General features: G+C 41.7%; 1 protein-coding gene and 1 non-coding gene across 2 annotated transcripts in view; one reads left to right on the top strand and one right to left on the bottom strand.

The window, feature by feature from the left end:
* The window catches only part of lrp5 (low density lipoprotein receptor-related protein 5), a 66,261-nt gene extending 48,357 nt beyond the window's left edge, over positions 1-17,904 (top strand). Inside the window, exons 15-29 of the mRNA XM_026310950.1 lie at positions 125-369; positions 1,163-1,347; positions 2,020-2,168; positions 2,313-2,490; positions 3,950-4,146; positions 6,504-6,706; positions 6,888-7,078; positions 9,356-9,565; positions 9,949-10,074; positions 10,257-10,493; positions 11,983-12,093; positions 12,213-12,452; positions 13,911-14,053; positions 14,151-14,248; positions 14,934-17,904. Of these exons, the coding sequence (XP_026166735.1) occupies positions 125-369; positions 1,163-1,347; positions 2,020-2,168; positions 2,313-2,490; positions 3,950-4,146; positions 6,504-6,706; positions 6,888-7,078; positions 9,356-9,565; positions 9,949-10,074; positions 10,257-10,493; positions 11,983-12,093; positions 12,213-12,452; positions 13,911-14,053; positions 14,151-14,248; positions 14,934-15,258 (2,838 nt within the window). The 3' untranslated portion in view covers positions 15,259-17,904. The remainder of the gene's footprint in view (positions 1-124; positions 370-1,162; positions 1,348-2,019; positions 2,169-2,312; positions 2,491-3,949; positions 4,147-6,503; positions 6,707-6,887; positions 7,079-9,355; positions 9,566-9,948; positions 10,075-10,256; positions 10,494-11,982; positions 12,094-12,212; positions 12,453-13,910; positions 14,054-14,150; positions 14,249-14,933) is intronic.
* Positions 17,905-19,854: 1,950 nt separating this feature from the next.
* trnap-ugg (transfer RNA proline (anticodon UGG)) lies at positions 19,855-19,926 on the bottom strand. Its single transcript has one exon. It is a non-coding gene; the product is annotated as a tRNA-Pro (tRNA).
* Positions 19,927-25,795: the final 5,869 nt, after the last annotated feature.

Below are 25,795 nucleotides of genomic sequence, written 5' to 3'. Positions count from 1 at the left end.
ATATAAAAATGCATTACTTTCATGACTCTGAGTTGAACTGTGGATTAAGAAACCTGAGAGATGATGTGACAGTTTTTTTCTGTTTCCTTTCACCCATTCATTTCATTTCTTTTCATTCTCATAGACGATCAGCAGAGCCTATATGAATGGCAGCTCTGTAGAACATGTTATCGAGTTTGGACTGGACTACCCAGAAGGAATGGCAGTTGACTGGATGGGTCGGAACATCTACTGGGCCGATACAGGCACTAACCGTATTGAGGTAGCCCGGCTCGATGGCCGGTACCGACAGGTTCTGGTCTGTAAGGATCTTGAAAACCCACGCTCATTAGACAACCCACGATCACTAGCACTGGACCCAGCCAGTGGGTAAGGAAACTATAGCAGTTATGTTGACATATTGTGCTAAATCAATAGCTTAATCATTTGACTTCCTTCATATATTTTTTGTGTAGAATACAGCATGTGGCATATTAAAGTTATGGCTGCTGTGACTGCAATCAGCTGTGCAGTTGTTAAGAACACTTTGTGGAGCAGCCCCACAGAAGCCATTACCTGTTAGGAATCTGTATTGTGCTAGAGTTCCTCAAGAATATGAGTTGGTGCCAGTGACTTCATGTACATTGTCTCTTCAGTGTAACTGAGGTAGTGAGACTGTCATGAAGTCATAGTGTTGTGCATGTACAACAGCCAGCTGAGAGCTGGTTGATGTCATTAAACCTGTTTTTTAACAAGGCCAACATTATCACTATTCATCCATAGCCAACCCACCCCAAGGCTCTCTGTTCTGGCTCTGTGTACGTATGTGTATGAGTGAATGTGTGGAAACGGCAGGTACCTGTCCCAGTGTGCCAAATTCCCTAACACGTGTCATTCACTTGATGATGTCATGGCCCAGAGCTGTCAACACACTAGCCTAAAGGCATCCAATGTAATTTTATGAATATATAAAATTATAAGCTCAGACATTAATAAAGTTACTACTTTGTAACTTTTGTTAAGTTACAAGAAGGTTCCTGTTCTGGCATAGATGATTCAGTTTAGTACCTATTGTATCAGAAAAAACTGATGGTGCTCCAAACCACTATGTCTTTTTTTCACATGCAGAGATGTATAGCTTTTTCATCTGTGTCCAGACCAAAACTGTGTTTTATCTTTGTAGCTTTATGTACTGGACAGAGTGGGGTGGTCGGCCTCGTATAGCCAGGGCCTACATGGATGGCAGCACCATAATGACCCTGGTGGACAAAGTGGGCCGGGCCAATGGACTGACAATTGACTATGTAGACCATCGACTCTACTGGACTGACCTTGACACATGCATGATCGAAAGCACCAACATGCAAGGTTTGGGCACACACAGTCTTAAAAATGGCCTGTTGTTAGTGAGGGTAGGACTACTTTTTGCATGTAGGCCAAGATGTGTTTGTGGCCAGAGAAGACCTGTTTACCAGACTCTCAGTTTATCTAAAGAGCCAGTGGGACATTTGACCAACAGCAGCTGTCTAGAGAACACATTCACTAAACCTAATAAATTTCCAAGACTCTCATACTATTTGTTTAACTCTTCCAAGGAGTGCACCCTATGTACTCTGACACTATGTTTGTTTGTCTTAGCCAGACTCATATCTACAATGAATGGCTGGTTTTGCACAAGAGTTGCAGTTTATAGTCCCATATCAAAAGGAAGCAGAGAAGTATAGATTATGGAGTTGTTGTGACCTTTCCTTTAGTGTCACTGTCAGGCTGCCTTTCAGTTTTGAGTAAATCACCTGCCTCAAAACTCTTAAATTTGCTCTGCTCTGCACAGGCTTTTGTATTCCATACTATTATTACTACCAAGTATACTTATGAATGTGTTTGACACTTGCAGGCTTAATTTCTGATTAGACACCTGATCTTCATTTACTTACAAATCTTTAATTATTGTGCATGCTTTCCTTGATGTTTGCATGATGTTGCAGTTGATAATATAATGAAAAGCTAGTCTATAGATGTTGTCTATGTTGTCTTCTGCAGGCCTCCAGAGGGAGATCATTGTGGATGACCTCCCTCACCCCTTTGGCCTTACTCAGTACAGGGATTTTATTTACTGGACAGATTTTAATCTGCGCAGTATTGAGCGGGCTGACAAACGAAGTGGACTAAACCGCACTGTGGTGTTGCAGGTATGCAACCAATGTTAACTAATCTAATCTATCTAATGTGGGATTATATTTTACAAAAATTTGATTTAAAATATCCATATATTCAGAAAATACAGTATTTGGTGCAGAGATATACTAAGATTTACTGCATCACTGTGTTCTCAGGGACAGCTGGAGCTGATGCTGGACATTCTGGTGTTCCACTCCTCCCGTCAGGATGGTACCAACGAGTGTTCCCATAACAATGGCAATTGTGCACACCTGTGCCTGGCCACACCCGCTGGTGCTCAGTGCCGCTGTGCCTCCCATTACACCTTGAACCCTGATGGACGAAACTGTAGCTGTAAGTACAGACCTGCTGGGATGCTGAGAAAATACAAGATATATATGTACACCTGGGAATAGCAAGCCTCCATTGTGAATGCCTGCCTGTAAAAACAAATATCTAAAGTGGAATGTAAATTTTCCGCAGTACCAGTACCACATCATCAGTACAACATAGTCATCTCGGACTCGTCAAACTTGTGGAATTGATGCTGGAAACAAATTAAATTATTTAGCTCGTTGTTGACAGATTTTTTATTTTTTTTTGTTGTTGCTTTAAAAGTTCAGGTACTTGACCATTTTACTGTTTAGTTGAACAGTATCAACAATGACACTAAGGGTGCTCCGATCAATCGATGACCTGATTGGCATCGGGCGATTTGCATACTATTGGAATCAGACTTATTTCACCCGATCAAAAGAACCGATCATATGACACAATCCACAGCTGAGATGTTTAGTTTGGAAGTTTTTCCGTGTCGTACAATGACAGTGAATTTGAGTTCATGAGCCTACCTCTGTGCACTGTACACAAGTGTAGATAGTGAGCGACTTTTTAGTACAGCAGCAACTATTGTGGATGACAAGGGGAACAAATGCAGAGATGCTCATATTTCTGATGGTAAATCTACCAGTGATTTCCGTTACCTCATACATACAGTTCTTGGTTTGTTTGATTATTGAACACATTTAGATTTTATTCTAAAGTAGGCCAAGGAAGCTATTTTGTTGAGGTTAACTAAAGATAGCCTTGAACATTGCAGATCATGTACATATTGCTATTTTATTTTACAAAATTTTTATTATTATTGTTAATTTTTCTACAGGAAGGTATATTAATTGTGCAACTAAGTTGAGTCTAGACAGTGTATTGTTGCATATTCTGGCAAATAAAAGTTGTCAATTTATGATAGTCTCTAATCTCATAATTTAATTATGCTTAATATACAGTGTTAAGCAAGCTTCAAGTCCAGATAGACACCACATGATTGGTATCGGCGATACTGATTTCAGTGATCGGTGATTGGCCCCAAAAACTGGACTCAACTACTGTTTAAGGGGCCTTACTGCTATGAAACAGCTATAGTTGAGAGTCAAGACAAATGAAACTGAAATTTTTTAAGTAAAAAGTAAAAGGATTAGCTTTGTGTAACAGCAGGCAGACACACTGTGGTTTAATATGCACACTTACATTGAAACAGAGGTTTTGAAACCCACCATACTTTTGTTGTTTCCAAAGATTGGCGGCCCTCCACAGTTCCCCACCAACAGCAGTTTCAACTGTTCTAATAGGATGGTGTATGTGTGTTAGGCTTGGTGTTCTGTGTCTTCACCCTGCGTGTTTGTATTTCACAATATGCACTGAGCATTCTTCAGCTTTCTATTGCCAGAGAGCTCACTGTGTTCACCCAGCGTGCTCACTACTCACCATTCCTTCACCCGTCCCCATTCCTTCCTCTCTGTCTCTCCCTCTGCAGCTCCTTCTAGCTTCCTGCTCTTTAGTCAGAAGGCCAGTATCAGCAGGATGGTTTTGGGAGAGCAGAGTCCTGACATTATCCTGCCAATTCATGTCATGAGGAACGTCCGAGCAGTTAGCTACGACCCTCTGGACCAGCTGATCTACTGGCTGGACGGGCGGCAAAACATACGCAGGGCAAGAGATGACGGAGCCATGGTAAGGCTCACCCGATTCACACACTGAGAGCATATGAGACCGGTGTGGATAATATAATGCAGCAGAGAATGCTAACATGTTCAACACGATTCTCCTTAACAATAAACATGTTATGTGATCAGCCTGCTTTGAAAGACATGGCCTATAAAACAATGTACCGCAGAGACTTAAAGACTAGCTGGTTGATCCTGCTGCTTCTCCCCAAACGATATGTTATATTAAAGATTCACTTCACAGAAGACCAATATAAACCTTAATAAAAAGATAAATATATAAGCTAGATACATATAGAAAGATCTGCTGTAGTAGTGAGACAGTGCAGAGTCACATGGTTTTGAGTGATCACAAAATGAGTTCAAATGCAAGACGCTGCAGATGACAGCCTCAGTCTTATGTTCTCTAGAATTTTGCTGGGTTTTATTTGTATTTTCAGTTTTCCTCAACCCACCTTGAACACAAAGGCCTGTGAAACTGTAGCACAGGCTTGGAGGGCCTCTTCTTCTTCATTTTAATTCATTCCGGGAGTGTCCCTTATTCATTCTGGTCTGTGTATGTTCCGCCTTAGTCCTGCATTAGTGCGGCGTTACAACATCTGGCTGACTCGATACCATGTACAGCACAGACCCAGACTCCTTGCTCATTGTCTTAGGGGATTTTAACAGAACAACCCTCACCCATAAACTGTCAAAAACAGACAGCATATAACTTGGCCCACCAGAGACAAAAACACACTTGACCACTGCTATAGTGTAATAAATGATGCCTATCGCTCTGTCCTCTGTGCAGCCTTGGGTTTCTCTGACCACTGCATGATTCACCTCATCCCAACAGGCCTAAAGCAGCAAAGCCTGTAGTTAAGTCTGAAGAGATGGACTGAAAAGGAAAAGTCAGAGCTGTAGACCTGTTTTGGCTGTACAGATTGCAATGTGTTAATGGCTACATCCTTAGACCTGGATGAACTCACTGTGACATCATGCATCAGCTTCTGTGAAAACCTTTGAACATGCAAACAAAAAACATGGTTCACAGTAAAACTCAAGCAGCTTTGTTGTGCTAAGGAGGAAATCTACAGGAGTTGGTAAAGGACCCTGTACAACACGCTGAACAAGGGAATCTGAGTAGCTAAGAGGAGCTGCACTGAAAAGCTGAAATAACTTTGTTGCTTCCCAAACAATAAACCGTGGACCACCAGTGACCTGAAGGTTCTCCTGAACAACAAAAAGAAAGCCTTCAGGTCTGGAGACAGACAAGAGCTGAGGAGGGTGCAACGTAAACTACGGGAGAAGTTGAGGGAGTGTAAGGACTCCTACAGGAGGAAGATGGAGGCAAAGCTTCAGCAGAATAATGTGAAGGATGTGTGGAGTGGAATGAAGGAGATCACCAGGTGTGAGGGGAGGGGTAGGCAATCGGGCAGCCTGGAGAGAATGAATGAACTGAACTGTTACTTTAACAGGTTTAGCTCACAGCCATCCTCCACCTCACCTACAACACACCCATGAAGATCTATGGATAGAATGTGCATGTTCTGTCAGAGACATAAGATCAGGAAAGCACCAGCTCCAGGCAGTGTGCACCCCTCCTGCATAAAAGTCTGTGCTGAACAGTTAGAGCCATATTTTCACACTTATATTCAACACATCACTGGATCTGTGTACAATACTGCTTCAAATGCTTCCCCATCATCCCGGTTTCCAAGAAAGCCTCCTTCAGTGGATTGAATGACTATAGACCTGTCACACTGACATCTGTGGTTATGAAGTCCTTTGAGAGGCTGATGATGACCCATTGGGATCTATGCATAGGTCCTGTTTGTGGACTTCAACACCATCATCTCAGACTTCCTCTGGTCCAAACTTACCCAGCTCACTGTGCCAGCCTCCACCTGTCAGTAATTAACCAGCTTTCTAACAGGCAGGAGGCAGCAGGTGAGGCTAAACTGGGAACCTTCTTGCTGTGAGGCGACAGTGCTAACCACTGCATTGTACACCAAAACAACCAGGTGCAAGGACAGTTTCTTTCCCCATGCCATCACACTTATGAAAAGCTAATCCGTGTTGGCCTGGACAACAGATCACAGTAAACACGCCAACAGTGCGATATTGGTGTTGGTGCAAAAACTGTAAAGCATTCCAGTACTGTAAAATTATAAATTGTAATGATCTGTAAATGTACATTTATCTCAGCATTTATTTTATTTTATTTTATTTTATTTATTTATTTATTACCTTTATATGTAACTTATGACAAAGCACATTGATAGCCACTGTACTGGAGCCAAGTTACTTGCATGTGAAAATGTATTTGGCAGCAAAGATTATTCTCATTCTGGTGGTTGGCTTTCCTTTGTTTGCCTTCAGTCCATAATAGTAAGCAGCACAGATCAGTCAGTCGACAACCAGCTTCATGACCTGAGCCTGGACCCTTACAGCCGCCACATTTACTGGACCTGTGAGACAGCGAACACCATCAATGTCCAGAGGATGGATGGAAACACTGTGGGTGTGGTCCTGAAGGATGACACTGACAAACCCAGAGCCATCGTGGTCAATGCTGAAAAGGGGTGAGCTTCTCTTTCTTTTGGTGGCTGTAATGGGCTACACAAGATAAAAGCTTGACTACCTTAAAATATGTTGTTTGATGTACATTCAAGCAAAGGAGTGAAATACAATAAGTGATTCAAACCAAAGATTCTGGAGTATGCCTCTGATACAGTGAGCATATAAAAATGTGTCCCTCTCTAGGTACATGTATTTCACCACGGTGCAGGAGCGCTCAGCTAAGATTGAAGGAGCCAGTCTGGATGGGACAGAGAGGGAGTCTCTGTTCACCACTGGTCTGATCAGACCAGTAGCTCTGGCGCTGGACAATAAACTGGGAAAACTCTTTTGGGTTGACGCCGACCTCAAACGCATCGAGTGCAGTGACCTAACAGGTATTAATAATAAAAACATCTAATTCCAAAATTAATACCCATTTTAATAAGATAAACAACACTACCAGACATACCTGAGATGTAAAATTGTAAGAAGTGATAGATGACTGATGTGTAATGTGATACACAAAGAAGTAATTATAATTACAAAAAAGTAATTATACAGTAGTAAGGATTGTGGTGCCCTGGCAGGGGCGTTGCATCAGGAATGCAGTGGTTTTAATTCTTAAAACAATCCAGCTTGGCCTGTCCAGACTAACTCTTTTTCTATTCTATACAAAGAATGAATCTGGAATCTCTTCAGTTGAGATCAAATTTCAGGGTGCGGGCCAATGGACGCAGAATAAACCAATCAGAGAAATGAACGATACAACGCAAGCAAAACAACAGTGAGACCAGTGAATGGCGTGTGGTAGAGTAGAGACTTGTCGTTTTTGTTGTAAAATCATGAGAATACACGGTGTTATCACCAGTTCTTTGCATATTTTTTAACGGAATAAACATCAAAAGCCAGTTGCAGAAAGATATGCAGACTTGGGACTGGCATTGAGAAATATTATGAACAAGTCAGGCATTAAGCCCACCCCTTTGCAGATAAATGGCTGGCTCAGCTTATTTGAAGCCAGTGGAAAAGACTCCCTAAGGTGGGGGGTGCAGACTGGCCAGGCTAAAAAAATTCCAATATGCAGTTCTCCAGGTGTCACAAAACTTATAAGCCTGTTTGTGGATGCGCAAGCATTCAGGTACAGCACCAGATAAATAATTATAATCTGTTACACCAGCTTTCAAGTATCTAGTCAAACATGAAGCACCATAAGCTACTACCATAAGTCACTAAAACAGTAAACACTATGTACAGTCTTTGTGAACACGTGTTTCAAATCTTGAAATGGTGAAGGTACAAAGCGTAGCGCTGTCACGCCAAAGGCTCAAGTTTGATTCCAGTCTGAGTTTCGCTCTGGGGTCAATTTTTATGTTTTATTCTCTCTTAAATTCTTTAATTATTATTGTACAACACAACTACTGAAACCTTTATGCTGTACAGAAAACTTGTTTTTTTGTTTTTTTTTTTACTTTTTTAAAGTCTGCAGGCAGAGGTCCTGTAATACATATAACTTATGTAGACCAGTTGGTCAATAAAAAAATTGGTGCTGCACGTGAAGGCACAGATCCAGCCCAAAACAACGTATACCGCATACAAAATACCGTAGTTTTAATGTGGTTCTGTTCCAGATCCAGCACATATGCTGTATTCAGATAGTAGTTTGAATGTAGTTCTGGCCCGGATCCGGCCCATAAACTGTATTCACATAGTAGTTTTAATGGGTTTCTGGCCCAGATCCGGCCCATAAACTGTATTCAGATAGTAGTTTTAATGTGGTTCTGGCCCCGATCTGGCCCATATATTGTATTCTGACACATCCAGCCCTACTCTTACCCTGTAGTACTGTAATACATGATCATACCAGTGCTTTGATTTGATTATAGTAGGCTACCTAACATGGGGAAATGTTTAACACAGCTATAACTCCTGACAGTTGCTGAGAATTGAACCTCTTTTGATGCCTAATGATGATAATGTTTTGAATGACAGTTTGCATGGAAAGATTATACAGGTAAACTGGTCTTTAATGTTTCTGTGCAATACAAATTGATGAAAATGTACATTTTAGTTAGCTAACTGCTAACCGTTAAAAATGTGAATATGCAACTCTGAAAAAAGAGGATACAACAACAATCTACCTGTAAAACAATATGCAATAGTAAATCATCAAGAATCTGATAATACACCAGTGTCTCTAGCTAGACCTGTTGCTTCTGGGCCACTGGCTGCAAATCTCATGTAGCCCAGGTATGTTTTATTTCAGTACATTTTGGTGTTGTGTTTAAACTCCAAATTATATTTATCAGTGTGAGCATTTTCTCCCTCTGGGGGAAGAAAACATATCTATCTATATAGGACAGGTATGACAACTCTATACCACTCATAAATTCTAAGTAAGAGAACACTGGTCTTTATACTGTATGTGCCTTCATATTCACAAGTGGTTGTTGGTTGAGGCTGTCCACTAGGGAGCACTGGCAAGTCAACTACCGGTAACTGTAAAATGCCCTTCTTTGTGCTTATATTTATTATTCTTTAACAAAGCAAACTAAAGGGATCATTAACCAAAATACTACTTTATTTTAAAAAATTAATAGTGGCCAGTATTACAATTATATTTTAAATGTCATTATGGGTATCATGGGTTTCCGGTATCACTCTATCACTTTCAGGAGCCAATCGCATTGTCCTCCAAGATTCCAACATTCTCCAGCCAATGGGGCTGACCATTCTGGGAGAGCATTTGTACTGGATCGATCGGCAGCAGCAGATGATAGAGAGAGTGGACAAACTAACTGGAGATGGACGCACACGCATACAGGGACGGATATCCTATCTAACCTCCATTCATGCTGTGGAAGAGATGGACCCACAGGAGTTTGGTATGGACCTCTACCTCTCATACACTAAGTAGCACATGGCACCAGGTTTTGGTAATAGGGATTTGTTTAGGCTGGGCGACTACTTAGAGATAGGGTGAGTAGCTCGGTCACCTGGGAGGAGCTCGGAGTTGAGCCGGTGCTCCTCCACATGGAGAAGAACCAGCTGAGGTTTCTCGGGCATCTGTTGAGAGCTGGAAGAAGTGTCTAGGGAGAGGGAAGTCTGGGCATCCCTGCTTAGACCACTGCACCCGCAACCTGGCCCCAGATAAACGGCAGAAGATGGATGGATGGTTGGATGGATGGATGGCTGGATGGATTTGTTTAGGTAATAGTTTGGCAGGAAAGCATGTGCCTTTTCAGTAATGACTGTTTCTTCTTTCCAGCATCTCATCCATGTTCACGTGACAATGGGGGCTGTTCTCACATCTGCATTGCTAAGGGTGATGGCACACCTCGCTGTTCATGTCCTATGCACCTGGTTTTACTGCAGGACCTGCTGCACTGTGGAGGTGAACTGCAAACCACACCAACAGGATTAGAGAACAAAAGTTTCTATTCATGCATTTAAATGAAAAACAGGGCAAGCCACAATTGTTTTTGTCAACCCACTTCTCTCCCTTGGGTTCAGAGACCGCAGTCTGTTTGGACGTTCACATTATACTGATTAAATCCTGCATCGTTTCTTTCTCAGAGCCTCCTACCTGTTCCACAGAGCAGTTCACCTGCTCCACAGGGGAGATCGACTGTATTCCTATGGCCTGGCGTTGTGACGGGTTCCCCGAATGTGATGACAGCAGTGATGAGGAGAACTGTCCTGTCTGTTCAGCCTTCCAGTTCCAATGTGATAAAGGAGGCTGCATTGATGCTCAGAGGCGCTGCAATGGTGAACCTGACTGTGTTGATAACTCTGATGAGCAGGACTGTGAAAGTACGTGTACACATGAGCATTTAAAATAATATTAGTGTTAGTTGATGTGGAGTTGTTAGCCACCACAGATTTACCATGCCCAAATCAGAATCAGACATCTAGCCATTAGCTTATTTTATACAGGGTCATGGGGTGCTGGATCCAATCCCAGCTGATGCTGGGGGAAAGACAGGTTACACCCTGGACAGAAGTCTGTCACAGAGCTAACAGGATGGTTGACTGGGCTGAGACAAATAAACACTCACATTCACACTTGTGGAGGTGGTAAAAGGCCCTAGTTGGACACAGACTCAAACCCAGACATTCTTGCTGTGAGGCGACAGTGGTAATCGATTTGACACCAACCACAGAATCATAAATCATACGAATGAGCAAATGTTAAGTCTATATGAAAACTTGAAAAAATAGTGATGGACCTGGTTTTGTTCACGCTGTGTCACACTCACTATGTTTACATGCCCTCAGCTATGTATACATGGAGCAGATCAGTAATCAGATTTCTTCGCTACCTCAAACCTATTTTAGAAGCTCACAGATTTAAACTGTATGGTGACAGAGAGCTGCAGACCTGCAGAACAGATCAAAGCATAAACTGTCTGGATTGAATGCAAATTCAAATGTTCACTGTTGGAGACCAACTTGTTTAGACTTTTACAGGCCAATTTATATTAGTTTCAGTTTTAGTTGGACTTCGTGCAGGCTGAGTTTAAATATGCTTGGCATCTCTGCATGACTTCTCCTTTCATCCAACCGCTCCACTCTCCCTGGCTGCAACCTTTTATAACAGACAGGCAGTTATAAAAGGGTAATTAGTTAACCACATGCATACATGGTAGAGAAATTGGTGTTCTCCAGCAGTACTCAAACCAGATTTCTTATCTGATGGTTAAGAAGTCAGGTCACCATAGAATCTTGGCTGTAATTAAGAGCATGTCAGTGCAGTCACTATCATGACTTACGCATGAATAGAAATGTCCTATTAATATTATTAGTAACATTTGTGTATTTCCTACTGTGACAAATCAAATGTGTTACAATGTCACTCGATTGGTTTAATTTTCTTTAGTGGAATAAACTTTGGCAATAATGGAAAGTAACTAAGTATATGTATGTTGTGTCTCAAATTTAATGTTATGTTGATTAAGATTGTTCAAAGTCTAAAACACCTTATTTTACAATAAATTAAAAATTAACATATTAGAATTACCTTCACCTTGACCAGCTACATTGATCACTAAAAATATTGTAATTCTAAAGAACAGCATCTGATAGGTAATTGTCATCTCTACTAAGGAATATCCTTACTTTTGACTTGTTTGCAGATAATAATGCATTTTCAGCAGTTTTACTTGTGATGTATCATTTTACTTGGACCTTTTTCCACCACAGGGTAATATGAATATCCTTGGTGATCTTCTAATATGCTGCCATACAAGACCTCAAGACACTGACAAACTCTTGAAACTCTGTGTTTCTTTTTCTCCTTCAGCCATCTGCCCTCCTAACCAGTTCCGCTGTGGAGACAACCAGTGTATCACCAAGAAACAACAATGTGACAATTACTCTGACTGTCCTGATGGATCAGATGAGCTTGCCTGTGGTAACTTGAAATACATTATATAATGTATAGAATATGTAGTGTAAGGACATGTATCGCTTCTTCTTTTTGCCTCTTCTAAACTTAGGCATCTTCCTTTCCTTTTGCTTTTCCATGTGTAGAGTATGTGTCTCCTCCCTCCAGTGGCATTCCTAACACTGGGCCCAACACCATTGGTCCAGTCATTGCCATCATCCTGCTCGTCTTTGTGATTGGAGGTGCTTATTTTGTCTGCCAGCGAGTGGTGTGCCGACGTTACAAGGGCCCCAGTGGGACTTTCCCTCATGAGTACATCAGTGGTACACCCCATGTCCCCCTCAACTTCATTGCCCCCAGCAGCACCCAGCATGGCACTTTTCAAGGTAAGATCAGATACACAGTAACAATGGTGTTACAGTACTGTGAAATTCACCCCCTTCCTGATTTTTTATTTTTTTGCATATTTGTCACGTAAATGATTCAGATCATCAAAGAAATTTTATATTACACAAAGATAGCCTGAGTAAATATGAATGTGGGGGGGGGGGTTAAGGGGGGTTGTAGAAAGAAGGACAAGCAGTTGAGAACTGACAAGTTGGTGTTAACTAGCTTATGGCAGATAGCCATACATTCCAGAGGCAAAGCGAGTAACTCTGGACAGTGTGGCAAAACAGTAATTGCCACCTAATGGACTCCAGGCCACAAATTGTACAACAAATCTGAATTAGTTACATGAATTGAATGACTGTGATGGTGTTTGTATAGCTTTTTCATAGTATTGAAATTGAGAAGGTTGTATTTCTTAGGTTCTTGGTTAGGTCTCTGACAAGCACAAGAGGCCTTACAACCACAGCTGTGCCGACAACCTCCGGCCTAGGGTGTTCTGGTGCCACATGCACTGATGGACACCCTTATGGTTGAACATGGTGTTCATTATGGACAAGCTGTGACTAGCACAGAAGTCCAACAACAGAACACCACTCAGGTTCAAATTGGGCAGGCCGTTCCTCCCAATCACACCCCTCCAGGTTTCACTGTCCCCCAGCAAAATGAGTGAGTCCCTTTCAGCACCCTTGCCAGGGCCTCCAAAAAGGCCAGGTGCTGTGTATTGCTGTTCGGCCCATAGGCCAAAACAACAGTGAGAGACCTGTCAATGACCCGAAGGCGCAGGAAAGCGACCTTCTAATTCAACAGGGAAAACTCCAACACCGTCAACTGTGATGGGGAGCTATTAGCGAGCCCACACCAGCTCGTCGCCTCGCACAGTGGGTAACTCCAGAGTAGAAGAGAGTCCATCCCCTCTCCAGGAGCTGGGTTACAGAGCCCAGGCTGTGTGCATGGAGGTGAGCCAGACTATCTCTAGTCGGTACCACTCAACCTCCTGCACAAGCTTCCTTCACCCACAGCGAGATGACATTCCATGTCCATAGAGCCAGTTTCAGCATCTAGGGATCGGGTCATCAAGACCTTGGTCTTCGACTACTGCCCAATCCACAATACACCGGCCCCTTATGGATCCTCTTGCAGGTGGTTGGCCCACAGAAGGACGGTCCCACGTTGCCGTTTTGAGCTTTGCCCAGCTGGGCCCCATGGGGGAAGACCCAGCCACCAGGCTCTAGGGTGGGGCCCCAGTTTTGTCGTACCGGCCGACGTCACAGTCCTTGTTTTCCTCTTCTTCATAGGGGACCATTGACATTTTTTAATGATCTGAATCATTTAAATTGAGACAAATGTGCAAAAACATAAACAATCAGGAAAGGTTGTAATACTTTTTCACAGCACTGTATGGTTACACAACTCATATGTAATGGTATTAGTAAAATGTGAATTGCTGTGTGCAGGTATTTCCTGTGGCAAATCCATGATGAGTTCGGTCAGCCTGATGGGGAGCAGCAGCAGTGGAGCTCCACTCTATGACAGGAACCATGTGACAGGAGCCTCATCCAGCAGCTCATCATCTACCAAGGGAACTTTCTACCCTCAGGTCCACACACACTCACACACACATGCAGATTGTTTGCATGCACATTTCTCATTGTCTCGCCAGAGACAAATAACACACGCATACTTTCTATGTCTAGATCCTGAACCCTCCACCGTCCCCAGCTACTGACCGCTCCCTCTACAACACAGAGATCTTCTGCTCCTCCAACAGTCCATCCACCACTAGATCATACAGGTAACAAACACAGTCTTGCTAAAGCCTGTCACACACGGACCATCTAGTTTACCAACAAGTACTTGACAAAGATACAGCTACATTAAGGTTCTCTTCAATATGTTTACTGTTTACCAGTTTTAACCTCTTGTTCTCCACTGCTGGGTCATTGTAAACCCATGATGTTCAGGCTAAATTCCATAGAACTTTTTATTATATATTATGGTTAAAACCCCACATTTTTGTGGAAGTATCTTTACTCTACACAAACGGAATATCGAATATTTCTATTTGAGTCAGAAAACATGTAGGTTCAGTGAAAAACTGGAACAGATTCTTACAGAATATATTATACCATGTGACACTGTCAAATAAGACAATTTTTGCATCCTTAATATATTAAGGAGAACCAAAAGGAGAAAACTGTAACTTGAGCAAGTTAACCACTGTCCCAGTCAAAAGTTGGAATGATCTGGAATATTTTCAGCAGTCCACCTTTAAAATCCACATTTGATGCTCGGAGTATTGGTGACAGCAGGATGTGTCTGTAGGATTGAGTGAAAATAAACAGTGTGTGTTCTCATGCCACCCAGCATAGCAGCTTAGCTCTTTGATGTGCTTTTAATGAGGTTGAGCTAAACATGAAATGTGACAGAAGCGATGTTGAACCCTAATCTGTGCTAACTCTGAGTCTCTTCACCCACAGACACTACCACCCAGTCCGTGGCACCGCCCCACCTACTACACCCTGCAGCACTGATGTGTGCGACAGTGACTACACACCCCACCACCCGCCGGCTGGGCTGGCTTTGTCAGCGGGCCGCTGGAAGGCCGCAAACCATGGCAGCCATAGCAAACAAAACAAGTACTACATGGACCTTAACTCAGACTCTGACCCCTACCCTCCACCTCCCACTCCCCGCTCCCAGTACCTGTCAGCTGAGGAGAGTTGCCCCCCATCCCCCTCTACTGAGCGGTCCTACTTCCATCTTTGCCCCCCACCTCCCTCGCCTTGCACCGACTCATCATGACCCTCCAATAGCCTGGGAGCCCTGTGAGGAAGGAAAAGACAAAGTACTCTTGCCTCAGAAAGAACTCATGTGCCAACTTCCAGCCCTGACTGGTTCACACGTGCTGCTTTGTATCAGCTGCATAGGCTTAAGTGCCTTGCTCAAGATCCCTGTGTACCACATTTATTATTTCTTCATTCCAGTCTGTCTGGGGCTCTCAGGGTGACCATCTTCTGTCTATATTCCATGTGTCCTGCTTCAACATGACAGCACAAAAAGGAGATGCTAGGTGAATACAGCCTGCAGCTCCTGGTTTCATTTTCATTCCTTCAGAAGAAGAAAACTTCCTTTGCTGGGCCATCCTTTGATGACAGAATTTCAAAGCTTCAATCTGTTCAAGTATGTGCCTAAATTCTGTCCTCGTGATGCTCCTGCCCTTCCGTACATTGACTGAGACAGTCACTAGTGCCAGTATCAGCAAGCCCAATGCCACACGTCCCTGACACTGCCAGCTGCACACCCTCTGTCTTCCCCTTATAAACGTCCTTGTTGGACCAGTGGCAGGACTGTATATAGTGTTAAAATAATATTAACAATATAAATCACAGAGAATTATTTTACTATTTTATTCACACATGGCTTCACAAAAAGCAAAGGACAGATAGATGAGTGGATGTGTGCATGGATGACTGGTGGATGGACGACAGCTGTACATGTTTCACATGATGTAGATTGATTGAATGAATGTGTTGAATTATGAAAAATTAGTTCATAGACGGAATAGGGCCCAGATGTGGGTGTGAAATCTTGTACACTGTTTTGAAATCGTATCCTTCATGTTTCAAATTGGAAATTCTTTGTAGTTGAACGTGGAGCCTTTTTATGTGGTGAAGCTTGACCCAGGTTACACAGAGACAAAGACAAATCAGCTGACAGTCCCTTTCTCACACCATGAAACCACGTGACAACATACCAAATGATTATCAATATGTGAAGCTATTGTACATACAGTATGTGTAATGAAGTAAATGATTGAGTTGTGAGAAGTGAATCCTTTTCATTGTGAATCTGAACCTCTTGCATCACCTTTTCTTTAGTTTCACCATCCTGTTTACCAAAAGTATGTTTGCTGCTATTGTGTACATACTATATCAGTTACCATGATTTATAATTACACAGGAAGCTCAGAATTACCACAGTAGATCATGAAGCTATTTTACAGTTAACAAAATTATTCTTATAGTGACTATTATTATTTGTATTTTTGTTTGTATGTAGATCATTATGTATGTGTCTATGTTGGTCACCATGTTTGGGTTGAAGGAGCATTTTGGGAATAGCAAAATCAAAGGTTGCAAAAGTCCAAGCTGAGACATTTTCTTCTAAGCTGTGTAACCATTAACCGATGGTTTCAGTATGCTTCCATGCTTTCTGAGTCCCGAGTGTTTTCATAGTGTTGACACAATGAATTGTACAAAGCCTACTTACATTTCTTTTTCACCTCCAAACACCTGGGAAATCCATATGCAAAGTCGGTGAGAAAATGCATTTTAGGTACCAGTATACAGCGTAACAGGCAGTTGTCTTAAACCATGCTGAGGCTTTGAGTTGTGCAGTTGCTCATCTCCTGAACCCCACTGTGAAGTTTGAATGCTTTCCTGCAGACCCTGTAGAAACTTTGCCACTACAAAACCAAATGTAAGGTTTGACTCATATCAGTCGTATTTTAGGTTTTGCTTGTGATTATTTGTTCTACATGTCACATGAGATCTGAACAACTACTGGACAACCTGAGCACCTGCAAAAAAGCATTCAGGTCTTCTTTTAAATTAGGAGTCAAAATGAGCCTTATGTTCTTATGTTCTGTAAATTGTAAATTACCAGCAGAAGGTCTAATAACTGGATTTCCAGCATATAGTGATAGTATAATAAAGTAATTAAATACATTTTTAGAGTCCCACTTTAAAGATATCAATATCTTGGTCCTGTCCAAAACCATTCATAGTAATACTCAGATAAAAGCTACTAGTTATTTTCATCACGTACTGTCCTGGTTTAGTTTTGGGCTTTAGCTTTGGGCATTTAGCATAATTTCTTCCCCCAGTATATAATTATGCTCACACTTTAGATTCAGCACAGATTACCACATCTTCTTTAAAAGCAATGTGTTGTTCAAAAAGAATACACCAAGCTTCCCTGTATCCATCTTAGTTGTATGGTAGTGTGTGCTCAAAAGAACGTCATTATTTTACCAGGAAAACTTAAAGACATAGGGCAGACTGCCATGTATTATTAAGTTTGATTCATGCAAACATCATGCTGAGGCAACTAGCCATGAACTAATGAGTGCAGTTTCTTGAAAAGTATCCTCCCCTTTGCAGTAAACTTGGTACAAACCCATCTGCTCCCAGGTGACATTGCAGCTGACAGCTGATGACAATTCCTGATACCAGAGCTGACCCAGCATGCTCATGTGTCATTGTGAACTCCCTGAGCAGCGCAACTCATTTATATTAAGGGCAATAGGCCCTGACTCAAACCACTCAGTCAGTTAAAACTTTAAATCCCTGTATTTGTTGTCTCAGCTCAAAATGCTTTATGTAATTTACACTTGACATTTTTTGTATCAAAAGCATTTTTATATAATAAAGGTTCTATTTTAAGGAATATTGTCTGTGTTAGCTTTGAGTTGAAGGGCAGTAAATGCTGCAGTTTCTTTTTCTGAATCATTGTATTGTCACCATTGAATGTTACTAACCTTGTGCTCTCTCTCTCCCCTAGTTTGTGCTCTCTCCCTCCCTCTCTCTCTCTCTCTCTCTCTCTCTGTACCTTCTGCAGGTGTCCCTGGTCCTGGAGCTGTTTATCGCTGATGTGCAGTTACTGGCCCCACCAACTTGCAGTGTCTATTTGTTGTTTATTGTTGCTGTTCTTTTCTCTCTGCTCTATCCACTCACCCCAACCGGTCGAGGCAGATGGCCGCCCAATCTGAGCCCGGTTCTGCTGGAGGTTTTTTTCTTCCGTTAAAGGGAGTTTTTTCCTCTCCACTGTCGCCAAGTGCTTGCTCATAAGGGAATTGTTGGGTTTTTAGTTTTAGTTTTTGTAAAGTGCCTTGAGATGATTTGTATTGTGATTTGGCGCTATACAAATAAAATTGAATTGAATTGAATTGTATTAACTAGTTCTAGCAGCAAGGCAAGGCGAGTTTATTTGTATAGCACAACTCATACACAGAGTAATTCAAAGTGCTTTACAGAAATAAAATCCAAGTTAAAAGTATATAGGCAAGAATTATATAGTAGTAACAATTAAATAGTAAAAAATTAAAATAGAAGAGAATGAGTGCATATGCCGAGCTAAAAATAAAAGTTTTTAGCTTGGACTTAAACATTGTCTAACATTAACAGGACACATGAGTTTTTACTGCTGTTGTTGATGATTTCAGAAAAATCTATTTCTTATTGCTACACAAAGCCTCATTGAACACCCACATTTGTTTATAAATGTCATAATGACCTAGGACATCTTGGTTCGGCCTTCCTGCACTCCCTTTTCTGTGCCCTGACCATGTTGTTACTTCATGGCGCCTTTTGCCTGTTCATGATCACTTTATCTTTGACAGGAGCAATCACATCCATAATATTTAGAACACTTGAAGTATATGAATTCAGCAAATCTTCAACATGAGAAAATTAGGCATTTTTTCCACAATTTTATGTGAAAGGCCACGGTTTGATGCATCAATGCATCATTTTTGCATCAAATGTTTCTATACATATTTTATCCATATGAAACACTTGCTACTTTTAAAAATCTTCAAGAATCAGTGATGAGAATAAATTATTTTTACTTTACTTTAGTTACTTTATTAAAGTGGCAATCTGCTTCACAATTACATGTGCAACTTTGCTTTTCAAAAAGTGCCAGTAACAGCATCCAAACTTTGACATTACTGCCTTTACAAAAATAACAGCTGCTCTTATTCAAAAATAAATAAGGACCTTTCCCTAAACAAAAACTTTTGTTATGGGCAAAAAACCCTGAGACAAAACAAAACAGCTCTATATAATTTAGTAGCAGCTCTAATATAAGCATCCATGTGTAACAATAAAACAAGAAAGAACACTTTACTTTGCACATAAGCCAATATTGCACTTAGTTTGCACTACAGTTGTACATAGCCTATATTTCAATGTCTTTACTGTTACATAGTTTTTATTATTTCCTTCTGTACAAAGTGCCTATACTTAGTATTTATCTAGTTTATACCTTATTAGGTTTATTTGGCATTCACTGTGGATAGCAAAGAAAGAATTTCATTGTACAGGGAAACATGTTTTCCTTACTCAAAAGACTGTGAGTGGCTGAAAAACCTGCGAAAGGTAATGTATGCAGTGTGAGGGCAATGTTCTGTCACGATGTTCTGTCACGGTGTTCTGTCACGATGTTCTGTCACGGTGTTCTGTTGCAGGTTCCGAGAAATAACGTCACAAAGAAGGAAACCCAGAACAATGATGTCAACATAGACTTGCAATTAAAGGTGTGCTGTGTGGTATAAATACATTATAATGAAAACGGAAATAGCCACAAAAAACGCATGCGTAGATATAATAATAACAAGGGCTCGTCCGGGATTTGAACCCGGGACCTCTCGCACCCAAAGCGAGAATCATACCCCTAGACCAACGAGCCAGTCTGTTTTACAGAGGCCGGAAGTAAGGTATTTCAACTACTTCACTTGCCTTTTTCTGAAATTTCTGATATAATGTTGACATCTGCTGGTGGCACTGAGTCGGTGCAGTAAACCTTACTGGTAGGAGTTTACTCCACTTGTTTAATCTCTATCTGTTTCATTTGATAGAAGGCAGGTTTTCTCATTAATGTTATTGCTTTTTATATCCATGAAGTAACGTTATCACTAAGCCCACTCTGCACTCTAGGTTTTTACCATTGGTGGTGCATACAGTCATTGGTTTTTACCAATGGTTGGTGTCACACACTGCTCGAGGGTAGACAAAGATTTGAAACATAAGGTTTGGCACCAGCACATGAGGAATGAACAGGCAATCAATTTAGTTAGTTATTTTAATAACTTAATTTATTTTTTCACCTATTCTTTTATTAAGTGTATTATTATTGGCATTATTACATGAAAGAAAAACTGTAACGTTAACACATACTAAATACTGTAGTGCTGGTATTATTATTGTTCTGTTGTTCTTACCATGAGTAATCCAGTTGCTATGCTATGTAACTAACCACAGTCACATAATGTAATCTTGTACTTGTTTTATTGCTCTCGGAATTACGACAGACAGAAGGTTCCAGGTCGGTCACCAAGTCCAACGCGCCCTGAGGACCACAACTGAAAAAGCAAGCCAGAAGCTTTTGGAGGACTTCTGCCTGCGGAGGACCAACCCCTCAACCCACGGGTAAGATGCCCAACCAAAAGAGGTCCCAGCTTGCAGATCGAAGTGACAGTAAATGGACGGCCCATTAAAGCAGTTGTCGATACTGGTGCCGAAGCCACAGTGATATCTGAAGAGGTGTATAACAAGCTCCCAAATGAAGCTCAAATGCCCTTAGCAAGACCTCCCGTCGAAATGCTGGAGTTGGAAGCAAAATGTCTGCCATGGGTGAATTAGGGGTGGCCCTGGAAATTGGCAGTCAGAAACTCAACTGGAAGGTCTTTGTTGGTCACATTCATGACATGCACTCTTTCCTCCTCAGCCTTGATGCTATGCAAGCTGCTGAAATGACCATCTTCGCCGGTCACAAGGTGTTTGTTGGCAATGAACCTGTGCCTTCTTGGGTCATTGAAGGAAATGGCGAGGACTACTCTGTGGCACATGTGCTTCTGGAAGATAACATTACCCTACCACCTGAAAGTGAGTGCCTCGTATGGGGTAGAGTTGAAAATCCAAAACCTGGTCTTCCAGCAGTCCTAGAGCCTCTCAACATAACAGAGGAAGCGTTGATGGTCGAATACCAAAGCATCCCTTCCCGGGGTTGTTTGTGTTGGTATTTTGATTAAAACCTTCCCTGCGGATCCCGTTATCAGATGTGACTCAGAAAATGACCAGCTTGGGAGTGCAGCAGAGGAAGAGAGCATCAAAAAAGCTGAGTCAATAATTGGAAGAGTGGCAAGGAATGCAGTAGAGCTACCAGAACACCTACAAGCATTGTACATGTCGTACAGTGAGACTCTCAGTGAAGAGCAGCAGGAGGCACTGATCAAACTCCTCCGAAAGCACAAGACTCTCTTTGCAACCAGTGATACAGATGTAGACCATCTCGCTGCTGTTACTCATAAGATTGCAACTAGGACTACTAGACCGATTCGCCAACCAGTTCGCCAGACTCTGCTGGGGTTCCAGGGTGAGGAGGAGCAGCATCTCAGAGAAATGCTGGAGATGGGAGTAGTCGTATCATCTTCCTCGGAGTGGGCAGCACCAATCATCCTCGTAAGAAAGGATGGTGGTGTCCATTTGTGTGTCGACCATTGGTGTCTGAACAGCCTAACACTGAGAGACGCACACTCACTGCCTAAAATAGACGAGTGTCTTGAGGTTCTGGGGGGAGCCACTGTTTTCTCTACTCGGACCTCCAGTGCAGATACTGTCAGATTGCTGTAGACCCCAGAGAACGCAGCAAAACAGCATTCATCACCTGCTATGGCCTCTATGAATACACAATACTCCAAGGGAGATTCCATACATAGCCGCCATTGTTGTTTAAATTCCACCGAAGGCGGTGCCTGCAATGGTGTGTGACATCATCCATGATGCCGTTACTAGGATAAAGACCCAGCATCCTGATGCATTCGATGCTATTACAGGGGATTTCAATCACATACTCCCAGGTGCTATCCTAACAATAAATCATGGGTCACCAGGGACATTAAAAAACTCCTGAACCACAAGAAAAGGGCTTTCCAGGATAGGGATAAGGAGTATACAACAGGAGCTCAAAAAGACACTGAGTCGAGCTAAGGTGGAGTACAAGACAAAGTTGGAAAAGCAGCTGGAGAACAATAATACCAGGGAGGTGTGTAGAGGGGAAAGGACCATCACTGGCTACAAACTGGCTCTCAGTCTTTGGATGTTGATGTGGATAGAGCCAATACCTTCAACCAGTATTACATCAGGTTTGACAATGTGGCTACTTCCGCCTGCATCTCTACAGCTACTCCCTCCACCACCACCCGAGCAGTTAATCCCTCCACCTCTGAAGCTCCTCACTACACCTCATTCTCTATGTCTGCTCCCTCTACCTCCACCTCCACCTCTGCTGCTGCTCCATGTCTAAGGCTGTTCCCTCCACCATTATTACCTCTAAGGCTGTTCCCTCCACCATTATTACCTTTAAGGCTGCTTCCTCAACCATTATTACCTCTACGGCTGTTCCCTCCACCATTATTACCTCTAAGGCTGTTCCCTCCACCATTATTACCTTTAAGGCTGTTCCCTCCACCATTATTACCTCTAAGGCTGTTCCCTCCACCATTATTACCTTTAAGGCTGTTCCCTCCACCATTATTACCTTTAAGGCTGCTCCCTCAACCATTATTACCTCTACGGCTGTTCCCTCCACCATTATTACCTCTAAGGCTGTTCCCTCCACCATTATTACCTCTAAGGCTGTTCCCTCCACCATTATTACCTTTAAGGCTGTTCCCTCCACCATTATTACCTTTAAGGCTGTTCCCTCCACCATTATTACCTTTAAGGCTGTTCCCTCCACCATTATTACCTCTAAGGCTGTTCCCTCCACTATTACCTCTGAGACTGCCCTCCACATATTCAGCTGTCTCCTCTACATCTGAGGCTGCTCACTCCCTTTCCAACATGGCAGATGCTCCCTCTCCACATATGAGGCTGCTCCTTCAATCTCCACCTCTATGGCTGCTCCCTCTACCTCCACCATCCCTCTGTTACAATCTGAACAGCTGCTTATATCTCTAACAACGGAAGAGGTTGGAGCTGAGCTCAGGAGACTTCAGCCAGGGAAGGAAGCAGGAGCAGATGAAGTATGTCCAGGCCTTCTGAAGGACTGTGCAGGACCACTGGCTGTCCTATACAACCTTATTTGTTCCTTTTGGTCCACTGCAAGCTGAAATTGTTTTTAAGGTGCACAAGAAATGATGAAGGTAAAATATATTACAGTGACTTTAGTTAGAAGATGCTGAGCTCTGTCTGTATGTTTTGACATTGTTACCTTTATGTTAAGTGGACAACTTTCAATTTAGACCTTTGTTTAAAGTAATTACTGTGATAGTAGGCCTACTGTGATGTAAAATTCAGTTACTTATTCAAGCATGAGACCAACATGCTAAGCTGCTGATGAATGTAAAGGGTCTAGAGCTGAAAGGATAGGAACTACTGAGTAGTTTTAACCTTTTCATTCATTTTTTAAAATAAAAAATCATAGAATAATGACATTCTTATTTTATAAGAGAAGATTCAAAAAGTGTATAATGATATGACTTAGGAAGACTTCAAGTCTCTGCAAGTTGGTCACAATAGAAAGCTGAAGTGACCCTAACAGCTGTCTGGACTGTAGTAAACCAGTGTAGAGTTTTTGGTAACTGCTAATTGTCAGTAATAGGCTAATATATGTGCAATAAACAATCAATATACGATGGGATGATGCAAATCTTTCCAGGTGAAGTGGGGAACTTTCCAGTGAAGGTTATCCAGCTGGTGGACAGGTGCTCAGGGCTGAACAGAGGCAGGAAAGAGGTGGAGACCAGCACTCCAACTCGCACAACTTTTGTTTTTTCTTTCCCTTTCTTCTCTCTGTGTGCTTGCCGCTCTGTAATTACACCAGCTGCCTGGAACCTATGGGTCTTTTTTCTCTTTCTCTCTATCTATCCCTCCCTTGTCACCTCTATTTTATCTCCCTCTCTTCTCCTAAAATTCTTTTAATGTTACCTCTCCTCCTTCACCACTGTTGAGTTCCCCCAGAAATGTTCTGCACCTGCCAAGTGACCACAATATGGGCCTACACAGTCAGAATGAAGCTAGATTTGAATGTGATATCTTCAATGTGGGCTATCATTTCACTCTCCTTATATCAGTATTGGTTCTCAAAAAACAAACAAACAAACAAACAAACAAAAAACTATATAAATGCAAAGGGCTTTTATATATATAGAAGTATTTTTCAAGTTAATGTGGCAACTGCAACAATCTTGCACACTTAAACCAGTGCAGGCACCTTGCATCCCATGCTTCCTTCCCTCTGCATTATCCTTTACATTTGTGGAGCATGCAATTTATATTCATCTATTATTGTGCAATGTTTTAATATCCAATAGAAATAAAGACCCAATTATGACAATAGAACCCAATTTTAATGAACCAAAACAGTCCTTTAAGAAAAGGCCTTTTCACATATCATTCTCTAACAGAAATGGAATAACTGTAAATAGGCCAAACTGTTATATTGTTAGTTCAGCTCAGCTCAGTTCAGTTTTAAAAAATCATTTCGAGACATAGGAAACCGAAGAAATCCCTCACACTTGTAAATCATCAGCGCATAATAAAAGTTGTCAATTTTTTAATGATACAGTTTTGCTACATATATTTTTACCACCCAAAGACGCTGGGTGACAGTGGGCTGCAAGTGAAGGAGGGAAGGACTTTTGTCCAGTCAGTAGAGAGGGAGGATGAAGGCAGGTTACACTTATGCCACAGAATAGGGACATATGGAGAGAACTATATGAAACTCATCATTAGGGCTGTGGAAGGTTGATGGGACAGAGGGGTGCTGCAGTTTCATCACTCTCATGTTTCCCTTATGAACAACAGCAGTTAAGCAGATCATTTACAGCAGCAGCAGATCATTTAAGCCTAAATGGTCAACAGAAAGCCATCCTTTTCATGTCAGGTATAAACACCACTCAAGCCTGCTGTGTGTGACAGTGTTCCGTCATTATGGCAGAAAACCTTGACAGCAGCAAACAGGAGAATTAAGAATGAAATGAGATTTAAAAGTCATCTTCAGGAACTCAAATGTGTTAGGCAACACAACCAAACACTACAAAAAGATCCACCTGTACCACTGTACTGCATAATAATAAAGTTTATTTTATGTGACCAATCAGCCCAAACATTAAAGCAACGGGCAGGTGAAGTGAATATCATTGATTATCTTGTTACAGTAGCACCTCACAGTGTGTGGAGAGATTTGGGATATTTAAAGTCCCACAAGAAGCAAGGTAGCATGCACTGCAAAACATAAATGTACAGTGTTTTCCAGACTATAATGAATGTTATGAATATTAGTCGCTTTGAGCAAAAACAGCCTTCTTGAACAATTTATATAAGTCACATTTCTAATTATACTAATTATAGTCCAAATTCTCTAGAGCACATAAAACACCAGACTTTACAGTCCCAGACCCAAGCTAATGAAGATTGATTCAAGATTTATGAATCAATTTTGTTTTATTTTTTTGGATTTGACCAAATTTAGTATGTTCTCATGTAACACTTAAGGCTTTTGACTGTTCGGAATACAGATTTATTGATTATATATAACTATTTTATTTATTTGA

The sequence above is a fragment of the Mastacembelus armatus genome, chromosome 6 (genome assembly GCF_900324485.2).
Source record: "Mastacembelus armatus chromosome 6, fMasArm1.2, whole genome shotgun sequence".
Lineage (NCBI taxonomy): Eukaryota > Metazoa > Chordata > Actinopteri > Synbranchiformes > Mastacembelidae > Mastacembelus > Mastacembelus armatus.
Note: the sequence above shows the minus strand (reverse complement) of the source record. Positions and strands in the feature narration are given on the sequence as shown.